Source organism: Cetorhinus maximus, unplaced genomic scaffold (genome assembly GCF_964194155.1).
Source record: "Cetorhinus maximus unplaced genomic scaffold, sCetMax3.hap1.1 HAP1_SCAFFOLD_1672, whole genome shotgun sequence".
Taxonomy (NCBI): domain Eukaryota; kingdom Metazoa; phylum Chordata; class Chondrichthyes; order Lamniformes; family Cetorhinidae; genus Cetorhinus; species Cetorhinus maximus.
This window is the reverse complement of record NW_027597612.1, coordinates 49,445-72,949: the sequence shown is the minus strand read 5'-3', so window position 1 is coordinate 72,949 and position 23,505 is coordinate 49,445. Positions and strand designations below refer to the sequence as shown.

At 47.1% G+C, this 23,505-nt stretch overlaps 1 protein-coding gene across 1 annotated transcript in view; it reads left to right on the top strand.

Moving 5' to 3' along the window:
- Positions 1-4,024: 4,024 nt before the first annotated feature.
- Positions 4,025-23,505, top strand: part of LOC144676532 (uncharacterized) — a gene marked incomplete at both ends in the record, with an annotated part of 60,751 nt that continues 41,270 nt past the window's right edge. The window contains 4 exons of the mRNA XM_078536929.1: positions 4,025-4,087; positions 6,421-6,495; positions 17,798-17,881; positions 20,082-20,138. Of these exons, the coding sequence (XP_078393055.1) occupies positions 4,025-4,087; positions 6,421-6,495; positions 17,798-17,881; positions 20,082-20,138 (279 nt within the window). The remainder of the gene's footprint in view (positions 4,088-6,420; positions 6,496-17,797; positions 17,882-20,081; positions 20,139-23,505) is intronic.

Genomic DNA, 23,505 nt, shown 5'->3' with positions numbered 1-23,505 from the left:
CCCTGTAATCAACCCCACTGTATAATCACTGCCCACTGTACAATCATTCCCTACCCTGTAATCAACCCCACTGTATAACATCAGCCACTGTATAATCACTCCCCACCCATTGTATAATCACACCCCACTTTATTAAGAAGGCATATAGGCTAATTGCCCTTATTGTCCGAGGCATAGAATATAAGAGCAGGGAGGTTATGCTGGAACTGTATAAAACGCTGGTTAGACCACAGCTAGAGTATTGCGTGCAGTTCGGGAATCCGCATTATAGGAAGGATGTAATTGCACTGGAGAGAGTGCAGAGGAGATTTACCAGGATGTTGCCTGGACTGGAGAGTTTTAGTTATGAGGAGAGATTGGATAGACTGGGGTTATTTTCCCTGGAGCAGAGGAGATTGAGGGGGGACATGATTGAGATGTATAAAATGATGAGGGGCATAGATAGGGTAGACAGGAAGGAACTTTTCCCCTTGGTGGAGGGATCAATAACCAGGGGGTGTAGATTTAAGGTAAGGGGCAGGAGGTTTAGAGGGGATGTGAGGAAGAATTTTTTCACCAAGAGGGTGGTGGGAATCTGGAACTCACTGCCTGAAAGGGTGGTAGAGGCAGAAACCCTCATAGCGTTTAAGAAGTATTTGGATGTGCATTTGCGATGCCGTGGTATACAAGGCTATGGGCCTAGTGCTGAAAATGGGATTAGAATAGTTAGGTACTTGTTTGACCGGCGTAGACTCGATGGGCCGAAGGGCCTTTTTCTGTGCTGTAGACCTCAATGACTCTAAGACTCTATGACACTGTATAAATACTCCCATTGTATGTTCATTCCCAATATGTAAGAACTTCCACTCTATAACCAGTCCCCATTGTATAAATACTCCCATTTTATAATCGCTCCCACCGTATGATCGCTCTCCATTGCATAATCATTCACCATGAATAATCACTCCTACTATATAATAATGTTCCACTGTATAAACTCACTGTACAAGCACTTTCCACTGTATAATCTCACACTGTATAATCACTCTCAATGTGTAACCACCCCCTACTGTATAATCAATGCCCCCTGTTTAATCACTCTCCACTATATAGCCACTATACAGTTAAATGATGTTTACTGGACAGTTTGTTTGAGTCTAGTCTCTAATATTCAGTGAAGTAGGATGTGTATGGACGGTGTATCACTCAGTAAGAGGAACAGTGTCACTGGGTGTCTGAGCAGCATTCTCTCTTTACACCAAATAATACCTGAAATCCATGTTAATTAATCCTTTCGTACATGGGATGTGGGCTTCACTGGCTGGGCCAGCATTTATTGCCCATCTCTATTTGCCCTTGAGAAGGTGGTGGTGAGCTGCTTTCTTGAACCGCTGCAGTCCATGTGGTGTAGGTACACCCACTGTGCTGTTAGGGAGGAAGTTCCAGGATTCCGAACTGTTTGGCCAAGTTGACAGTTTTGGAATTGTTTCATCATTGATCAAAATCAGGTCAGACCTGAGCTCAGGTGAGAGTGGAAAAGAAGGTGAGAAGAGGGCAGGCGGACTGAGGAGAGGTGGTAAGGGGGAGGTAGGGAGGGGTGGGCGAGACGAGGAAAGAGGATGAAGGAAGAGTGTAAGGGAAGGGAGGGGCAGGTGAGGAGATGGGTGAGGAGGGGATTGAGGTGAGAGGTTGAGGGGAGAGGAAGGTGGGGCAGGTTGGGGGAAGTGAAGAGATGAAGGGAGAGGATCAGAGGATCAGAGGAGGGATGGTGAGGGGAGGATGGGGCAGGTGAGAGGACGAAGGGGGTGAGGGGAGAGGATGGAGGGGCAGGTCAGGGGGAGGATGAGGGGCTAGTGGAAAGAGTTAGGGGAGGTGTGCAGAAGTGGAGCAAGGGGATATGGTAAGGAGAGGAGAAAGGATGCAATGGGAGGGAGTGAGGTGAGGGGAGAGGATAAGGGAGGGGATGAGGTAGAGTAATCAGGAGTGAGGGTTTGTTTCTTTTTACTCATTCACGGGGGTGTGGGCATTGCTGGCTAGGCTAGCATTTATTGCCCATCCCTAATTACCCCTGGAAAGTATTTTGATATTAATTTGACAGAAGAGGTGGGTGGAGGGGATAAAGTAATGGAATTCCTACAATGTGTTCAGGACTCTTTTCTAACTCCAAGTGGAAAAAAGCCCAACAAGGGAAGATTCGCTATTGGATCAACAATGGAGAATGAACCAGAACAGCTAAGAGAAGGAAAGTTTAGGGAACATCTAGGCAATAGTGACCATAATCTAATCTGCTTTAAGATGATGATGGGGAAGGACATAAGTATGATGAAAACCAGTTTAATGGATTGGAATAAAGCTGATTTTGAGGGCCTGAGAAAAGAACTCAGGGAAAATAAAATGGGCAACAATATTGGCCAACGACCATGTAGAATGACAATGGGAAACATTGAAAATTAGAACATAGGAGAGTCTATATTCCACTGAAAGGAAAGAACAGTGAGACTCCATGGACGAATAAAGACATAAGGGAACAATTGAGAGTTAGGAAAGAGATTTACGTTAGGTTCACAGACAGCAGAGGAGTGCAGGATAACAGAGAATACAAAGAAATTAGGAGAGAAGTAAAAAAAAACAAAAGTACAAGAATGAAGAAGTCTTGCTAAAGTTTTGCAGGGTTTTGATGAGTACTCTGTGCTTTTTTGGTCTATTTGCATTGGAGATGGTACAGTAAAGATCCATTAGACTGATTCCTGACACGTGTATTGTTCTACAATGAGGGGTTAAGTAAATTGGGTTTAGAAGGTGATCTCATTGAAACCTCCAAGATTCTGAAGGGGCAGGACAGGGTAAACACTGAGAGGTTGTTTCCCCCTGGCTGGGGGATCGAGGGGTGAACAGTCTCAGGGAAAGGAGTCGATCAGTTAGGACTGAAGTGAGAAATTTCTTCACTCAAAGGTTTGTGAACCTTTGGAATTCTCTACCCCAGAGGGTTGTGAATGCTCCATCATTGACTATATTTAGGGCTGAGATAAAGAGATTTTTGGTATCTGAGGTAAGCAAGGGATATGGGGAGCAGGCAGGAAAATGGAGTTAAGGTCAGCCATTGTCATATTAAATAATAGATTGGCTCGAGAGGCTGCATGGGTTCCTCTTGCTCCTGTTTTTATGTTGCTTATTACAAAAAAGATATTTAGCCACTGGAAAGGTACAAAAAAGATTCACAAGATTAATACCAAAACTGAGAGTTTACAACCACCAGGAAAGTCTGAACAGGCTGGGGCTCTTTTCTGTAGAAAAGAGAAGACTGAGGGGTGACCTGATCGAAGCCTTTAAAATGATGAAAGGTGTTGATAGGGTAGACGTAAAGAAGATGTTTCCATTTGGGGCAGAGACCAGAACTAGAGGTCATCAGTATGATAGTCATAAGTATCAGGTAAATATAAGGTATAAATCCAATGGGGAATTCAGGAGAAAGTTATAGAATCATAGAATGGTTACAGTGCAAAAGAGACCATTCAGCCCATTGTGTCTGTCCTAGCTCCCTGTAAGAGAAACAATACTAGTCCGGTTCTCCAGCCCTTCCCTCATAGCCTTGCAGATCTTTTCCCTTCAGATAATGATCCAATTCCCTTTTGAAAGTCCCAATTAAATTAGCTTCCACGACACTCTTAGGCAGCACATTCCAGATCCAAACAACTCACTTCTTTACCCAGAGAGTGGGAAGGATGTGGCGTGGTCAAGGTGAATAATATAGATACATATAAGAGGAGGCTGGATAAACACGAGGGAGAAAGGAACAGTAGGACACGGTGATAGGGTGAGATGAAGAGGGGGTTTGAGGAGACTCGTGTGGAGCAGACACACCATGGAGCAGTTGGGCCAAATGGCCTGTTTCTGTGTTATACATTATATGTAAGTTATATTTTTGTAATAATTCTCCTGCATTTGTCCCTAATGGCAGCATTGGCTGCTGCACACGTGTCGGAGGCAATTCTCTGAATGTATTTCACAGTCATGCATTACATCAGGTTTTCTTGCCTTGTTTTAGGGTCTTCCAGGCTCCCCCGGTCTGACAGGACCTCCAGGTCCCCATGGTGATCCAGGTCAGAGGGTAAGTCCACAACTCACAGCCTTACTTCTGCAAACAAAGTTAAAGAGTGAAGGTGTTGTCTTGTGTTGTCTGGTGTTGAGTTTATACTTGTTCTTTTGAAGTTTGGATTTGAAGTTTTGCTTTTCATAAAGACAGAGATAAAGCTGGTCTCACCAGGGTTTCCATTTCTTTCTGAAGTGTTGGCTGAATTTTGACATAATTTCACATCGGGGTTTAAAAGGCTAAAATAGGGAAATTATCTCCTTTAGAACAGAAACTGCAAAATATGCTAACACCCTTGCAAAAAACAAAACTTTTTCAAAGCATGCAGCTGGAAGATAATCAAAACCACCTTTATTTTTAAGGAGGCAATGTGGAGCCTTGGCATTTTGTGAATTCTAGCTGAGCTACCCCTTCACGTAGAGACTGAGGGGCTGCGAGAGACAGCTTAGGTAGCTCACTGGAGGCCAGCATTGCTTAATACTCTCAATGCAGTTTATACGTCTGAGGGGAATTATTCAGGATTCCCTCGAGGAATTGCTAACAGTTGGTTGAAAGAGAGAGAGAAAAAGAAGGAATTCTTTGACATACATTACCGTACCACTTTCACACAAACCAGATGTCTGAAGATTATTAAAATGCACAGTCAGAAATGTTCCAGTCTGACAGAAATCTGCAGTTTTGCAGATGGCATTGCAGCCTGACAGAATTCACCAGAATTTCATGTTTGTGTGATTATTTGCTTTCCTTTCACATTAAACCCAGAAAGTCAACATGACTCACAATTCACAGATTCCTGCTGTACAACTCCCAGCATGTTTGCCCACTCTCATTTGAAGGACCCAGAGTTTAGTACCTTGCTCTATCCCAGAGGCTCAAACTGGCCAATACCTCCCCCCAAAAAACATACTCTCATTTAGAAAAACATTTGCCCACATCTTTCCTTGGTTAACTGATGCTGGCTCATTATAACAAACATCTATTCAGAACGCAGCATGCCCAGGAGACGAGCCATGAACTGATTGCATGACGGAGCACGCTCGAGAGGCTGAATGGCATCCTCCTGGCCCTATTCTTTTCAGTTCCTTTGAGAGAGCATTGCACAGACAGAGAGTCAGCACTGAGGGAGTGCTGCACTGTCAGAGGGTCAGTACTGAGGGAGTGCTGCACTGTCGGAGGGTCAGTACTGAGGGAGTGCTGCACTGTCAGAGGGTCAGTACTGAGGGAGTGCTGCACTGTTGGACAGTCAGTACTGAGGAAGTGCTGCACTGTTGGACGGTCAGTACTGAGGGAGTGCTGCACTGCCAGAGGGTCAGTACTGAGGGAGTGCTGCACTGTTAGAGGGTCAGTGCTGAGGGAGTGCTGCACTGTTAGAGGGTCAGTGCTGAGGGAGTGCTGCACTGTCAGAGGGTCAGTACTCAGGGAGTGCTGCACTGTCAGAGGGTCAGTACTGAGGGAGTGCTGCACTGGCGGAGGGTCAGTACTGAGGGAGTGCTGCACTGTCAGAGGGTCAGTGCTGAGGGAGTGCTGCACTGTCAGAGGGTCAGTGCTGAGGGAGTGCTGCACTGTCAGAGGGTCAGTGCTGAGGGAGTGCTGCACTGTCAGAGGGTCAGTACTGAGGGAGTGCTGCACTGTCAGAGGGTCAGTGCTGAGGGAGTGCTGTTCTCTTTTGAATGAGATGTTAAACCAAGGCCTCTTCTGCCTCTCAGGTGAATGTATAATATTCTCTGGCAAGTTTGGTAGAAATGCTGAATTGCCATCTTTGTGCTGGCCAATATTTACCCCTCAAGCACCATCAGGAAGAAATAAAATGAACAGGCATTAGCTCACTGCTGCTGGTGGGATCCTGCTGTGTGAATATTGGCTGTTGTGTAACCCACATTGCAACAGTGACTACAGCTCAGCACTATTTGCTGTGAAGCACTTTGGACTGTGCTCTGGTGGTGACAGGTGTTATATAAATGCATGTCCTTTAATTTAAATCAGCCAGTTCCTGAAGCTGAGACAAGATTAAAGGTGAGACAGAGAACACTCAGACTGGATTAGTTTCTACACTTTGACATCCTGAATAATGTGAGAGAGGGGATGAAATGTTGCTGCAGGAGGGATAACTCCTCATTTTGATGCTGGTGTTTGATTGAGTGATCGCCAGATGCAGAGCGAGCCCCATGGCCCGAAAACAGAAAATTCACATTTTTTGAAGGAATGTAGGAATGTTGGAAATATGTAGACAGCTCCCTGAGGGTGTGATTCTCTGCTGCTGCCTCTCCCTCCCACCCTCCCTTCCCCCTCTCACAGTTGATGCTTCAGCAATCACACATGATGAAATGATTCTCTCTCTCTTTCCCTGACAGGGTCCTACTGGACGAGCTGGGCTTCCTGGAGCAGACGGACTGCCTGGTCCCCCGGGTACCATGTTAATGTTACCGGTAAGGTTTTCACTCTCTCCTCCTCCCTAGACACCAGCCAGTTTTGTATTTTAATAAAAGAGACTGTAGTGTGCAACTTTGAAAGCAAGCTGGAATTATGAAATTTTGTGGCACAGAGGGAGGCCAATCAGCCCATCATGTCTATGCTGGCTCTATGAAAGAGTATCCCATTAGCCCCTCTCCCCCTGCCCTTTGCCCATAGCCAAGAAAATATTTCTCCAATTCCCTTTTGAAAGTTATTATTGAATCTGCTTCCACCGCCCTTTCAGGCAGTGCCTTCCAGATCACAACAACTCGCTGTGTAAAAATAAATTCTCCTCATCTCCCCCTCTGGATATTTCACCGATTCTCTTCAATCTGTGTCCCTCTGGTTACCGACCCTCCTGCCACTGGAAACAGTTTCTCCTTATTTACTCAAAACCTTAATTATTGAGTGTAATTTGTCATGAATCAGTTTATGAATGATCAGGGAGTTTTACTGCCATCTCCTCATTTGGAATCTGACAGCTTCAATGCTGATGTGATTTTCTCACATCCTAAAGTAGAGGTCAAAATAGAATTGTGATCCAGAGGGTCAATCAGGGCTGCACCAAAACACCAGTGGATAACGGGAGCACCAAAGAATGGCAGCTGTTCCTTGCCATTCTACACTCACCAGCACAAAGTATTCATGGCTGAGTGGACTCTTTCGATAGTTAGTTTCTAATATCCGCAGTGATATCCCACACCGTTCCCTCTGGTGTCCCCCTAGGATCTATCCTTGGCCCCTCCTATTCCTCATCGACCTGCTGCCCCTCGGTGACATCATCCTAAAACCCGGTGTTAGTTTTCCCATGATCACTGTTGACACCCAGCCCCACCTCACCACCACCTCTCTCAACTCCTCTCGAAATTATCAGTCTGCTTATCCAACATCCAGTACTAGATGAGCAGAAATTTCCTGCAATTAGACATTAAGTAAACTGAAACCATTGTCTTCAGTTCCCACTCCGTCTCTGTTCCTCAGGTACTGACTCCATCTCTCCCTGACACTAAGCCAGCCTGTCATGACCTTTGTGTCATATTTGACCCCGAGGTGAACTTGCACCCTCATATTCATGCCATCACTGAGACTGCCCGATTCCAACTCTGTAACATCACCTGGCTTTGTCCCTGGCCCAGCTCATCTGCTGCAGAAACCCTCATCCCCAGCTTTGTTACCTCTAGACTCGATTATTCCAAAACACTCCTGGCTGGTCTCCCACGTTCTACCCCTTACCCCTTGTGAATCTGAGCTGATCCAAAACTCAGCTGCCTGTGTGTCCTGACTTGCACCAAGCCCCATTCCCCTATCACCCCACTCCTGTGTTCACTGACCTACTTTGGCCCCTGTTTAAGCAATGCCTCGATTTTAAAATTCTCATCCTTGTTTTCAAATCCCTCCTTTCCCTTTCCTTTTTCTGTAACCTCCTCCAGCCCTACAGCCCCTGAGATCTCTGCACACTCCTCCAATTCTGGCCTCTTGTGCATACCTGACTTTAATCGCTCCACCATTGGGGGTCGTGCCTACAGCTGCCTGGTCCTAAGCTCAGGAATTCCTTAAATCTCTCCACCTCTCTCCGTAAAGCCTATATCTTTCACCAAGTTTTTGTTCATATCACCTTATGTGGCTCAGTGTCTGAGTTTGCTCTCTAACACTCCTGCATTGTGCATTCAGAGATAGCAGGGGATTAACTAATTATTGATATGCACCCTCATTCTGAAGAAACAAGCGTTTCAATTATAGTCACCTGGCTATGAAGGGTCAGAGAGATTCCCAGCGATTCAATTAATGTGGAGAGACCGGAGAAGCTGGAATGTTCTCCTTCGAGAAGGTTATGAGGAGATTTGGTGCTCTCCATATTCACTGGCACAAGATTAATTTTATCTCAATCCTGGGATGTTAGAAGTCCAGAAAATTGCTGATATTTTAAATCATTCGTAGGATGTGAGTATTGCTGATTAGGCCAGCAATTATTGCCAATCCCTCATTGCCCTTGTTCAGAGGGTATTTAAGTATCAACCACATTGCTGTGGGTCTGGAGTCACATGTAGGCCAGACCAGGTAAGGACGACAGATTTCCTTCCCTAAAGGTCATTAGTGAACCAGATGGGTTTTTACAACAATCGACAATGGTTTCATGGTCATCATCAGATTTTTAATTCCAGATTTTTATTGGATTCAAATTCCACCATCTGCTATGGCCAGATTCGAATTCAGGTCCCCAGAGCATTACCCTGGGTCTCTGGATTACTAGTCCAGTGACAATACCACTACACCACAAAGCTCCCAGGGCTGACCATTTAGAAACTGATTCATCATGAATTGAGGGAAGGGCAGGACTGGCAGCTCAATATTCCGGGGTATAGAATCTTCAGGCGTGACAGGGGTGGGTGTAAAAGAGGAGGTGCCATTGCATTATTGATCAAAGAGTCAATTACTGCAGTAAGGAGGGATGGTATCTTAGAAGGTTCCTCAAATGAGGTCATATGGGTAGAACTTAAAAACAAAAAGGAGGCAATCACTTTGCTGGGAATGTACTGTAGGCCTCCAAACTGTCAAGGGGAGATAGAGGAGTAGATATGTAGGCAGATCTCAGAGAAGTGTAAAAATAATAGGGTAATAATAGTAGGGGATTTCAACTTCCCCAATATTAACTGGGATAGTCTTAGTGTGAAAGGCTTAGAGGGGGCAGAATTCTTAAAGTGCATCCAGGAGAGCTTTTTGAGCCAACACGTAGAAAGTCCGACAAGAGAAGGGGCGATACTGGACTATATCTTGGAGAATGAAGCCGGGCAAGTGGTAGAAGTGTCAGCAGGGAGCATTTCGGGGATAGTGACCATAACTCTGTAAGATTTAAGGTAGTTATGGAAAAGGACATAAAGGTCCTGAATTAGAGGAAGGCTGATTTCAATATGATAAGGCAGGATCTGGCTAAAGTGGACTGGGAGCAGCTACTTGTAGGAAAGTCTACATCAGACCAGTGGGAGTCATTCAAAAAGGAAATAGTGAGAGTTCAGGGCCAGCATGTTCCCATAAAGATGAAGGGTGGGACCAACAAGTCCAGGGAACCCTGGATGACAAGGGATATAGAGGATTGGATAAGGAAAAAAGAGGTTTATGGCAGGTACAGAGGGCTGAGAACAGCGGATGCCCTAGAGGAGAATAGAAAGTGTAAGGGGGTACATAAGAAAGTAATTAGGAGAGTGAAGAGGGGGCATGAATAAACACCGGCGGGCAAGATAAAGGAAAATCCCAAGGCATTTTATAAATACACTGAGGGAAGGAGGATAAGCAGGGAAGGAGTAGAGCCCATTAGGGATCAAAGTGACAATCTGTGCATGGAGCCGGAGGACGTAGGTGAGGTTTTAAATGATTACTTTTCACCTGTGTTCACTATGGAGAAAGACGATGTAGGTGTAGAAATCAGGGAGGGGGATTGTGATATACTTGAGAACAAATTAGCATTGAAAGGGAGGAGGTATTTGCAGTTTTAGTGAGCTTAAAAGTGGATAAATCCCCAGGCCCAGATGAGATGTATCCCAGGCTGCTGTGGGAGGCAAGGGAGGGAGATTGCAGGGGCTCTGACATTAATTTTCAAATCCTTTATGGTCACGGGAGCGTTGCCAGAGGACTGGAGGACAATGAATGTGGTACCATTATTCAAGAAGGGTAGTAGGGATAAACCAGGTAATTACAGGCCAGTGAGTCTGACATCAGTGGTAGGGAAACTCTTGGAAAAAATTCTGATGGACAGAATTAATCTCCACTTGGAGAGGCAGGGATTAATCAGGGATAGTCAGCATGGCTTTGTCAGAGGGAGGTCATGTCTAACAAATTTGATTGAATTTTTCGAGGAGGTGACTAGTTGTGTAGATGAGGGTATTGTAGTTGATGTAGTCTACATGGACTTCAGTAAGGCTTTTGACAAGGCCCCACATGGGAGAACGGTCAAGAGGGTAAGAGGCCATGGGATCCAGGGCAATTTGGCAAATTGGATCCAAAATTGGCTTAGTGGCAGGAGGCAGAGGGTGATGGTTAAAGGTTGTTTTTGTGATTGGAAGCCTGTGATGAGTGGTGTACCACAGGATTGGGGCTGGGACCCTTGCTGTTTGTAGTGTCCATTAATGATTTGGATGTGAATATAGGAGGTAAGTTCACAGATGACACAAAAATTGGTGGTGTTGTAAATAGTGAGGAGGAAAGCCTTAGATTATAGGATGATATCAATGGGCTGGTACAATGGGCAAAGCAGTGGCAAATAGAATTTAATCCTGAGAAGTGTGAGGTGATGTATTTTGGGAGGGCTAACACAGCAAGGGAATACACAATGAATGGTAGGACCCTAGGAAGTACAGAAGGTCAGAGGGACCTTGGTGTACATGTCCATAGGTCCCTGAAAGCAGCAGCATAGGTAGATAAGGTGGTTAAGAAGGTATATGGGATACTTGCCTTTATTAGCCAAGGCATAGAATATAAGAGCAGGGAGGTTATGTTGGAGCTGCATAAAATGCTAGATAGGCCACAGCTGGAGTACTGTGTGCAGTTCTGGTCGCCACATTATAGGAAGGAGGTGATTGCACTGGAGAGGGTTCAGAGGGGATTCACCAGGATGTTGCCTGGGTTGGAGCATTTCATCTATGAAGAGAGATTGGAAAACAAGGGGTTGGTTTCCTTAGAGCAGAGGAGGCTGAGTGGGGACCTGATAGAGGTATACAAAATTATGAGGGGCATAGATAGGGTAGATAGCGGAGGTGTCAATAACCAGGGGGCATAGATTTGAGGTAAGGGGCAGGGGGTTTAGAGGAGATTTGAGGAAAAGTTTTATCACCCAGAGGATGGTTGGAATCTGGAACACACTGCCTGAGGGGGTGGTAGAGGCAGGAACCCTCACAACATTTAAGAAGTATTTAGATGAGCACTTTTAATGCTGCAGCAACAGGCCTACGGGCCAAGTGCTGGAAAATGGGATTAGAATAGATAGGGGCTTGATGGCCGGCATGGACATGATGGGCCGAAGGGCCAGTTTCTGTGCTGTATGACTATGTACTCAACTCTGACGGGTTCCGACCAAGTAAGTAAGGAAAAATGGTTCCCACTGTCAGGAGGATCGGTACCAGAGGACACAGAAGGGCAACAGAACCAACTGCAGGATGAGAATTGATCTTATACAGCCTGTTGTTAGCCCTCACATCCTTCCTAAAGAAGTGTCCAGAATTGAGCATAAGATTCCAGTTGTGGCCGAATCAGTGTTTTATAAAAGTTCAGCATAACTCCCAGAATAATTTTCCTTATTTTAAATGGGGAGAATCTAGGAACAGTGGAGGAGTAGAGGGATCGAGGGATTCAAGAACAGAATTCACTAAAATCAAATGGATGGCTACAAAATATACATCCAAAACCAAATGGAATGTTGTCCTTTATCTCGAGGGGTCTGGAATACAAAGGGTGGAAGTTACAGTTTATATAAATCTCTGCTCAGACCCAATCTGGATTAACTGGGTTCAGTTCTGAGTCCCGCACCCCAGGAAGGAGACCCTGTCCTCAGAGAGGGTGCAGAGCAGATTCACCAAAATCAGACTGGGGACAAAAGGGTTAAATTATGAGGACAGGTGACATGGACGAGACTTGTAATCCCTCAAATTTAGAAGATTAAGGAGTGATCTAATTAAGGTACTGAAGATGTCTAAAGGATTTGATAAGATCGCTAGAGAGAACATGTTTCCTCTTGTTCCCCACCAGGGGGCAGAAGGTTAAAATGAGAGCCAGGCCATTCAGGGCGATGTCAGGGAGCAATTCCTCACCCAGAGGGGATGGGAATCTGGAACTCTCTCTCTCTCCGTCAAAAAAGCTGCTAATTGTAAATTTTAAAACTGAGATTGAAAGGTTTTTGTTAGGTAAGGTTAGGTAAGGTAAGGTACTGAAGGCTTGTGCTCCAGAACTTGCCGCACCCCTAGCCAAGCTGTTCCAGTACAGCTACAACACTGGCATCTACCCGGCTATGTGGAAAATTGCCCAGGTATGTCCTGTACACAAAAAGCAGGACAAATTTAACCCAGCCAATTACCGCCCCATCAGTCTACTTGTGATCATTAGCAAAGTGATAGAAGGGGTCATCAACAGTGCTATCAAGCAGCACTTGCTTAGCAATAACCTGCTCATTGATGCCCAGTTTGGGTTGCACCAGGGCCACTCAGCTCCTGACCTCATTACAGCCTTGGTTCAAACATGGACAAAAGAGCTGAACTCCTGAGGTGAGGTGAGAGTGACTGCCCTTGACATCAAGGCAGCATTTGACCGAGTGTGACATCAAGGAGCCCTAGCAAAACTGGAGTCAATGGGAATCAGGAGGAAAACTCTCTGCTGGTTGGAGTCATACCGAGCACAAAGGAAGATGGTTGTGGTTGTTGGAGGTCAGTTATCTCAGCTCAAGGACATCACTGCAGGAGTTCCTCAGGGTAATGTCCTCGGCCCAACCATCTTCAGCTGCTTCATCAATGACCTTCCTTCCATCATAAGGTCAGAAGTGGGGATGTTCGCTGATGATTGCACAATGTTCAGCATCATTCACGACTCCTCAGATGCTGAAACAGTCCATGTCCAAATGCAGCAAGACCTGGACAATATCCAGGCTTGTGGCAAGTAACATTCACACCACACAAGTGCCAGGCAATGACCAACTTAACAAGAGAGAATCTAACCATCAAATCTTCACATTCAATGGCATTACCATTGCTGAATTCCCCACTATCAACATCCTGGGGGTTACCATTGACCAGAAATTTAACTGGACTAACCATATAAATACTATGGCCACAAGAGCAGGTCAGAGGCTAGGAATTGTGCGATGAGTAACTCACTTCCTGACTCCCCAAAGCCTGTCCACTATCTACAAGGCACAAGTCAGGAGTGTGATGGAACACCCCCCACTTGCCTGGATGAGTGCACCTCCCACAACACCCAAGAAACTTGACACTGTCCAGGACAAATCAGCCCCACTTGATTGACACCATATCCATAAACATTCACTCCCTCCACCACCGATGCACAGTAGCATCAGCTTGTACCATCTACAAGATGCACTGCAGGAACTCACCAAGGCTGCTTAGACAGCACCTTCCAAACCCACGACCACTACTACCTAGAAGGACAAGGGCAGCAGCCACATGGGAACACCACCACCTGGAAGTTCCCCTCCAAGCCACTCACCATCCTGACTTGGAAATATATCGCCATTCCTTCACTGTCGCTGGGTCAAAATCCTGGAACTCCCTTCCTAACAGCACTGTGGGTGTACCTACACCACATGGACTGCAGCGGTTCAAGAAGGCAGCTCATCACCACCTTCTCAAGGGCAATTAGGGATGGGCAATAAATGCTGGCCCAGCCAGCGAAGCCCACATCCCGTGAATGAATTTTTTAAAAATTAAGGCAAGTAGAAGGAGTTAAGATACATATCAGCCATGATCTGACTGAATAGTGGGACAGGCATGAGGGGCTGAATGGCCTCCTCCCGGTCCTATGTAATCCATCCTCTATCGTTAATGCCACGGATCTTGTATGCGTCTTTTAACACATTTATTTATTTCTCCGACCACTTTCAAAGGTTTTATAGGAAATAGCTTAGACTTTTTTCAGTATAATTACCAGGTGAACAGGTTAACTACCAGAAGCCCATTGTCAACGACCCAACACACATCCCCCAAAGTGTTGGTTCTTTGCCTGATGGGTGAAATGTTCCCTCATGGGGGGATGATTGGAGGATCCTCTGTCAAAAGGCTGGTCTGACATTCATCACACCCTCTGCGTTTGCTTTCCTGGTGCATAGATTGTTTTCAGTTTTCCTAAAGGCCTCAGAATATGGGTCAAGTGGGTGCTTGGGTTGTGTGATTCAAAGATGCTGAGTCAGAAAACATTCCTCCCCCTCATTGAGTGAGGAGTCAGGCTACATTCCTCCCCCTCACTGAGTGAGGAGTCAGACTGCATTCCTCCCCCTCACTGAGTGAGGAGTCAGACTGCATTCCTCCCCCTCACTGAGTGAGGAGTCAGACTGCATTCCTCCCCCTCACTGAGTGAGGAGTCAGGCTACATTCCTCCCCCTCACTGAGTGAGGAGTCAGACTGCATTCCTCCCCCTCACTGAGTGAGGAGTCAGACTGCATTCCTCCCCCTCACTGAGTGAGGAGTCAGACTGCATTCCTCCCCCTCATTGAGTGAGGAGTCAGGCTACATTCCTCCCCCTCACTGAGTGAGGAGTCAGACTGCATTCCTCCCCCTCACTGAGTGAGGAGTCAGACTGCATTCCTCCCCCTCACTGAGTGAGGAGTCAGACTGCATTCCTCCCCCTCACTGAGTGAGGAGTCAGACTGCATTCCTCCCCCTCACTGAGTGAGGAGTCAGACTGCATTCCTCCCCCTCACTGAGTGAGGAGTCAGACTGCATTCCTCCCCCTCACTGAGTGAGGAGTCAGACTGCATTCCTCCCCCTCATTGAGTGAGGAGTCAGGCTACATTCCTCCCCCTCACTGAGTGAGGAGTCAGACTGCATTCCTCCCCCTCACTGAGTGAGGAGTCAGACTGCATTCCTCCCCCTCACTGAGTGAGGAGTCAGGCTGCATTCCTCCCCCTCATTGAGCGAGGAGTCAGACTGCATTCCTCCCCCTCACTGAGTGAGGAGTCAGACTGCATTCCTCCCCCTCATTGAGTGAGGAGTCAGACTGCATTCCTCCCCCTCACTGAGCGAGGAGTCAGGCTGCATTCCTCCCCCTCACTGAGTGAGGAGTCAGACTGCATTCCTCCCCCTCATTGAGCGAGGAGTCAGGCTGCATTCCTCCCCCTCACTGAGTGAGGAGTCAGACTGCATTCCTCCCCCTCACTCAGTGAGGAGTCAGACTGCATTCCTCTCCCTCACTGAGCGAGGAGTCAGGCTGCATTCCTCCCCCTCACTGAGTGAGGAGTCAGACTGCATTCCTCCCCCTCACTGAGTGAGGAGTCAGGCTGCATTCCTCCCCCTCACTGAGTGAGGAGTCAGACTGCATTCCTCCCCCTCACTGAGTGAGGAGTCAGGCTGCATTCCTCCCCCTCATTGAGTGAGGAGTCAGACTGCATTCCTCCCTCTCACTGAGTGAGGAGTCAGGCTGCATTCCTCCCCCTCACTGAGTGAGGAGTCAGGCTGCAATCCTCCACCTCACCCAGCCTGCAGAGGTACCAAGATCGAGATGGGTTTTATATCGATAAGGTGTTAAGAGAATGAGGGCTGAGTTCTGTTGAGGTTACCAATGGAACTCCATGAAATAAGGGGGTAACCTCTTGGAAGATGGATGGAAAAGTTGATTCCTGACTTATACATAGAGGCACAGTTAGACCCCAGCTGGAGGATTGTGTCCACCTCTGAGCTCCACACTTTAGGTAGAATGTTGAGACTTTAGAGAGGGTGCAGAGGAGATTTACTCGAATGGGACCAGGGATGAGGAGCCTCAGTTAACGTGGAGAGACTGGAGAAGCTGGGATTGTTCTCCTTAGGGCAGGGAAGGTTAAGAGGGGATTTATTATTGGTGTTCAAAATGATGAAGCGTTTGGATAGAGTGACCTGAACAGCCTTTCCTTGGATCGTATCATTCCAGGATTCCCTGATTCACTGGCTGCTGATCATATAAACCAGCATCTGTTCAATGGATGAGCTCATTGACCTCAGTCAGTTTCTGGAGAATCAGGGCAGGCTTGTGCTGGTATCAAGCCAGACCAGGCTGCCATAACAGGGTTTATTTTTGGTTCTGTATAGCTCATGTTACATAATAGTTTGGAATCACAGTGGCCAAAAGAATGGCTTGTGTGGATTGAATTACAAAAACATTGTAATTGAGCCATGGATCTCGGAATGAAATCAGACTCATAAAAGGAAGCCATTCAGCCCATGGAGCCCATGCCAGCTCTCTATAGCACAACCCAGTCAGTCCTATTCCCCTGCTCTGTTCCCGTCACCCTGTCGATTTATTTCCCCCAAGTCCCATCCAATTTCCTTTTGAAATCATTGATCATCTCTGTTTTTACCGTTGTAATATGCCTTTAAGGGCAATCAGCATGACATCACTGGAAGGGAAATGTGTCTTGTGATCCAGTCTTAGTTTCACTTTTGGTTTGAGCAGAGCACACACACACAGCTCTGATATCTTCAAGCTTTATACCTGTGTACAATTATTCTCATGTGCCTAGTCTTAATAAGTGAACCCACAATGTGTTTACCCAATCCATTATGAGTGATTAGGTGTTATATTATTATAATAATATGACATCTACCACTCCTGTAGGCAGCGAGAACCAAAGGAGAAAATTAATAATGCTCTTCAATGATTGGAATAAATATTTAAATCTTAATGGGTATTTGATTATATCTCAGCTCTCCTGCTGGGGTCTCACTGATAAAAGTCCCAGGTTTAGGATTGCAGATATCCCACAGGGGAGAGAGTTCCAGATTCCCACTGTCCTTGTTTGGAAGAAATTCTTGCTAATTTCACTTCTGAAGAGCCAGACTCGAATTTTAAGTTTAAATTACTGATTCCACACACCCACCAGGGACAGCCGATTTTGAGAGATTGAGTTTCAATTCTGTAGACTTCATTCTCCTGCCCTGCATTTCCTTTGAACACAAACTCTCGCTGGGTATGTGAAATTTGTGAAATGCCTTGCAATAATAGGAACAGCAGGAGGCCATTCAGCCTCTTGAACCTATTTCATCATCCAATCAGATCATGGCTGATCTGTACTCAATTCCATTACTCACCTTTGCTCGATATCCGTCCATATCCTTACCCAAGAAAATCTTTTACTCGCTGCCTTGAAGCTTGCAATTGGCCACCAGCATCCACAGCCTATTCAGGGGGAGAGTTGCAGATTCCCAATGTTTTTATTTGGAAGAAATTCTTCCTGATTTCACTCCCAAACATCCTATTTTGAATTGTAAGGTTAGCCTCTCTTTTTTATGGACTCTCCAAGCCAAAGGAAATAGTTTCTCTCTGTCCCGTGACGATGGTGTTTTTCTGCCCCCTGTTTTATTGTGCCAGCTCATTAATTTTAAGTGGCTAACTAATGTGTAATTCCACAATGAGTAATGGCTAATGGGAAATGTGTGATTGAGTGGGGTCTGGGTCATGAATGGTGCTTAATGGGTGATAGTTCATATCACGCCAGTGGGTAATGTTCAGTCCAGAGCTAATTCAGCTTGTGGTTCTGGTTATGACTAAATCGTAAACTGTGGTATGTTGTTTTTGTGCTTCTGTTATTTGCAGTTCCAATATGGATCAAGTGGTGAGAAGGGCCCAGTGATATCAGCTCAGGAAGCACAGGCTCAGGCCATCTTACAACAAGCAAGGGTAAGGGACGCTTCTGTTATTACCCCCTCAGCCCCATCCTAGTCTCCAATAAAAGCATCACTCTCTCACACACTGGCTGTTACCCTGGGTACAACCCTCATTGCCACTCACTGGAGACGTGAAAGGACAGGACAAACAATCGGTCTAACCATCCACTGCCAGATCTGGCTGGACCAATTAAAACACCAGCAGCCCCCGTCACCTGCTAAAGCTGCTCACTAGAATCATCGTGAAATATAAAGAAAGCCCCTGGCTTTACTCCACAACAAACTGTCTTATTAAATCATGCTGATCTTTAACCTCAACTCCACTTTCACACCCAATTCGCCCATATCCTTGATTCACTGAGAGACCAAAAGTGCCTCAATGTCAGCCTTGACAATATGAAATGACTGAGCACCCATAATTCTCTACTGTGGGGAATTCCAAAGATCTATGATTCCTGAGTGAAGAAGTTTCTCCTCATCTCATTCCTAAATGATCAGCCCCTCATCCTGAGACTGCGCAACCTTGTTCTACATTCCTCAGCCAGGGGAAACCAGCCTCAGTGACTATCCTGTCAAACTCTCTCAGAATCTGTTTGATTGAGATCATATCTCATCCTTTGAAACTCCAGAGAGAATAGACCAGTTCTATTCCAGCTCTCCTTGTAGGACAACACTCACTTCAGGTATCAATCTATTCAACTCTCATTTCACTCGCTCTCAGGCAACTCTGGTTGCATATTTCTTTTACCGACTGTGTTGTCTGTTCATTAGGTCTCACAGAGAGGTTCTGAGTCTTGCATGGTTGAACGTTACATGTTTATTGCTAACACATAACTATGTACATGTATACAGGATATAGCCCAAGCTATGGGCTAACTCCATGCTTGCTTCTACACAGGTCTCCATCCAGTCCACAACTCTCTCTAGTCTCAGGTCTTGTGCCTCTTTACATCACATTGTGGGCGGTACTGTTTCCCAGTCCCACATTAACCCTTGCTATGCCAGATATCCTTATACTACACTCTGAACTTTCTATATTCAACCTGGTTCTCACTTGTGTAATCCTGTCATGCCCCCCTTTTTCTGCTCCATCTAACTCTCTATCTCTTTCGCCATCCTGGGAGCTCTGGCTTTGTTTGTTCGACCTTTCCTCCTCATGGGAATGGGCCTCGACTGCCCCTGAACCATCTCCTCTTTAAAGGCTGCCCATTGATCCATTACAGTTTTGCTGCCAATCTTTGATTCCAACTCCTGAGGACAGAGCTGTTCCCACCCCATTGAAATTGGGCCTCCCCCAGTTAATTATTTTTCTTCTAGATTGTTTATCCTTTTCCACAGTCAGCCTAACCCTTATAATACAATGATCACTATACCCTAAATGTTCCCCTCCTGACAGATTTGACAATGCTCCCTGACATTCACACTCACTCTGCTGTTACTCTGTCCTGAACTGGTTCAGGAATGTGCTCATCAGCTCTGAGCTCTTGGAAAACCAATCACCTCTCTTCTGCTCTGTAACGTGGCTCCTTGATGGTTCTCACAGTGCTCTGTCTCCCTCTGACTCCCCAGACACACTCTGATTCTCTCACTCTCTCAGACTCGCTCCCTATCTCTGACACCCTCACTCTCAGACTCGCTCGCTGTCTCTGACTCCCTCAGACTCACCCACTCTGTCTCCCACTGTCTCCCACAGACTCTTTCACACTAGCTCTCTTTCCTCTGGCTCTCTCAGACTCAGTCTCTGTCTCATGTGACTTCCTGTCACCCCTTTCATCTCCGTATCCTTGGGACAGTTATCCCTCCAGCTCACTCAACTCACCAAGGCTCCTTAGACAGCACCTCCCAAACCCACGACCACTACCATCTAGAAGGACAAGGGCAGCAGATAGATGGGAACACCACCACCTGGAAGTTCCCCTCCAAGTCACTCACCATCCTGACTTGGAAATATATCGCTGTTCCTTCACTGTCGCTGGGTCAAAATTCTGGAACTCCCTCCCTAACAGCACTGTGGGTGTGCCTACACCACAGGGACTGCAGCGGTTCAAGAAGGCAACTCACCACCACCTTCTCAAGGGCAACTCGGGATGGGCACAGCCAGCGAAACCCACATCCCTGGCATGAATAAGAAAATTCTCCCAGTGACACCCCACTTCTATCTCTTGGTCCCTCAGGCTTGCTCTCTCATTGAGATTTCTGTTTGTTCTGTCTAGATTGCGATGCGAGGTCCTTCTGGTCCAATGGGTCTGACTGGAAGATCAGGTCCTGTGGTGAGTTATTGACTTTACTTGTTTTTGATCTCTCTCTCAGTCTGTGTGTTACCCTGTGATTACATCCCACTTCCCGTGGACCAGACTGTCAATGCAGCCAACTAACTGGGACCTGTTTGCATTTGGGAAAGTGTTTCATTGACAGGGCTTCAACAATGGTTTGTAGGAGGGGAAAAGGATAAAGTCTGAGGTGGAATGGGGAGAAGGGAGCAGGGTGAGGAGGAGGGAGGGAACAAGGTGTTTGAGGGAGAGGGCAGGCCTGTGCAAGGGTTTGCAGAGGGAAGGAAGGATGTTGTAAAATTTTATGAACAGGTGTTAAAGTAATAACTCCCATTTTTATAATGTATAGTATCACAGGACATAGTAAGACTGGATAGTTTGGGGGTATAGTCACTGATCTTATAGAGGAAATAGAGCAGCCAGTTGCACACATAAAACTCCACATTCAGCAATGCAATGATCACCAGGTCAGCTGTTTTCCTCATGTTGATTGAGAGATTAAGGACACTAGGGGTAACATCTCCAAAATTGTGCCATTGGAATCTCTGTGATCCAGGCAAGGCAAATAGGGTATTGCTTTAAGGTCTCAACTGAATGGTGGCATCTCCGACAGTGCAGCACTGCCCCAACACTGGCATCTCCGACAATGTAGCGCTTCCCCAACACTGGCATCTCCGGCAATGCAGCGCTGCCCCAGCATTGGCATCTCCGACAGTGCAGTGCTGCCCCAACACTGGCATCTCCGACAATGTAGCGCTTCCCCAACACTGGCATCTCCGACAGTGCAGTGCTGCCCCAGCATTGGCATCTCCGACAGTGCAGTGCTGCCCCAACACTGGCATCTCCAACACTGCAGCGCTGCCCCAACACTGGCATCTCCAACAGTGCAGAGCTGCTCCAACACTGGCATCTCCGACAATGCAGCGCTGCCCCAGCACTGGCATCTCCGACAATGCAGCGCTTCCCCAACACTGGCATCTCCGACAATGCAGCGCTGCCCCAACACTGGTATCTCCAACACTGCAGTGCTGCCCCAACACTGGCATCTCCGACAGTGCAGCGCTGCTCCAACACTGGCATCTCCGACAATGCAGCGCTGCCCCAACACTGGCATCTCCGACAGTGCAGTGCTGTCCCAACACTGGCATCTCCAACACTGCAGCACTTCCCCAACACTGACATCTCCGACAATGCAGCACTGCCCCAACACTGGCATCTCTGACAGTGCAGCTCTGCCCCAACACTGGCATCTCCGACAATGCAGCGCTGCCCCGACACTGGCATCTCCGACAGTGTGGCGCTGCCCCAACATTGGCATCTCCGACAGTGCGGCGCTGCTCCAACACTGGCATCTCCGACAGTGCAGTTCTGTCCCAACACTGGCATCTCCGACAGTGCAGTTCTGTCCCAAAACTGGCATCTCCGACAATGCAGCGCTGCCCCAACATTGGCATCTCCGACAGTTCAGTGCTGTCCCAACATTGGCATCTCCGACAGTTCAGCGCTGTCCCAACACTGGCATCTCCGACAGTGCAGTTCTGTCCCAACACTGGCATCTCCGACAGTACAGTTCTGTCCCAACACTGGCATCTCCGACAATGCAGCGCTGCCCCAACATTGGCATCTCCGACAGTTCAGTGCTGTCCCAACACTGGCATCTCCGACAGTGCAGTTCTGTCCCAACACTGGCATCTCAGACAGTGCAGCGCTGCCCCAACATTGGCATCTCCGACAGTGCAGTGCTGTCCCAACACTGGCATCTCAGACAGTGCAGCGCTGCCCCAACATTGGCATCTCCGACAGTGCAGTGCTGTCCCAACACTGGCAGCTCCGACAGTGCAGTTCTGTCCCAACACTGGCATCTCCGACAGTGCAGCACTGCCCCAACACTGGCATCTCCGACAGTGCGGCGCTGCCCCAACACTGGCATCTCTGACAGTGCAGTGATGCCCCAACACTGGCATCTCTGACAGTGCAGTGCTGCCCCAACACTGGCATCTCCGACAGTGCAGCACTGCCCCAACACTGGCATCTCCGACAATGCAGCGCTTCCTCAACACTGGCATCTCCGGCAATGCAGCGCTGCCCCAGCATTGGCATCTCCGACAGTGCAGTGCTGCCCCAACACTGGCATCTCCAACACTGCAGCGCTGCCCCAACACTGGCATCTCCAACAGTGCAGAGCTGCTCCAACACTGGCATCTCCAACAATGCAGCGCTGCCCCAGCACTGGCATCTCCGACAATGCAGCGCTTCCCCAACACTGGCATCTCCGACAATGCAGCGCTGCCCCAACACTGGCATCTCCAACACTGCAGTGCTGCCCCAACACTGGCATCTCCGACAGTGCAGCGCTGCTCCAACACTGGCATCTCCGACAATGCAGCGCTGCCCCAACACTGGCATCTCCGACAGTGCAGTGCTGTCCCAACACTGGCATCTCCAACACTGCAGCACTTCCCCAACACTGACATCTCCGACAATGCAGCACTGCCCCAACACTGACATCTCCGACAATGCAGCGCTGCCCCAGCACTGACATCTCCTTGAGTGGACGCCTGCCTCAGAGCTACCAGCGATACTCTCTGAGTTAGAGAAAAACACCCAGGATATTTTTTTAAAATAGAATTTTTTCCCATTTGTTTCCCCAGCAAAATCTAACAGCTAATCTCACTTAATGCTGATTTATAAAGTGGGTCAATTATTACATGTGACAGCTCTCCTTTTTAATGGATATTTCCACTGTAATCAGGTAGTGGAATGATCTGTAGGTTACTGTAATGACTATTGTGCCAAAGGTTATTTTAATTCATGATTCATTTCAGTCCTGATTCTCATTCAAAAAATACGGTAGCCTCACTCCCCGAATTTATGTGAGATTTTTATGTTCATCAGACTCGATGCCTGAACCCAGGAGAATCCCTTCCCTGTGGCTCTCAATATTTAGTCTCGTTACTCTCCCTCAGCAGGGATGGGAACATGTTGAAAGGAGTTGAATGTTTGTGTGTGTCCCTGAGGGGGTTTGATTGCAGTTTGTGGTTCTAGGCATTGCTGACTACACAATATCCTGCACACTAGCAGGAAAGGGCTGCAAATAATAGAAGCACATGGATAAAATCAGACACCCAAACAAGCCGTTAACTGAATTCCTGGTACTGCTGTGTAATCAGACACAAAATTTAGCAATGAAATTGTTCACAATATCATTGAGAAACCTTTAAAGTGACCTTTCCTTTAAAGCAGGAGAAGGTAAAGTTTGACTGATCTGACTGTTAATTTACGAAGATCGCTGGACCTGCCCCTGTTGAATCACTCAATCCTCGTCCAGACAGGATAACACTGATTGTCAACATAGGAATAGGAGGAG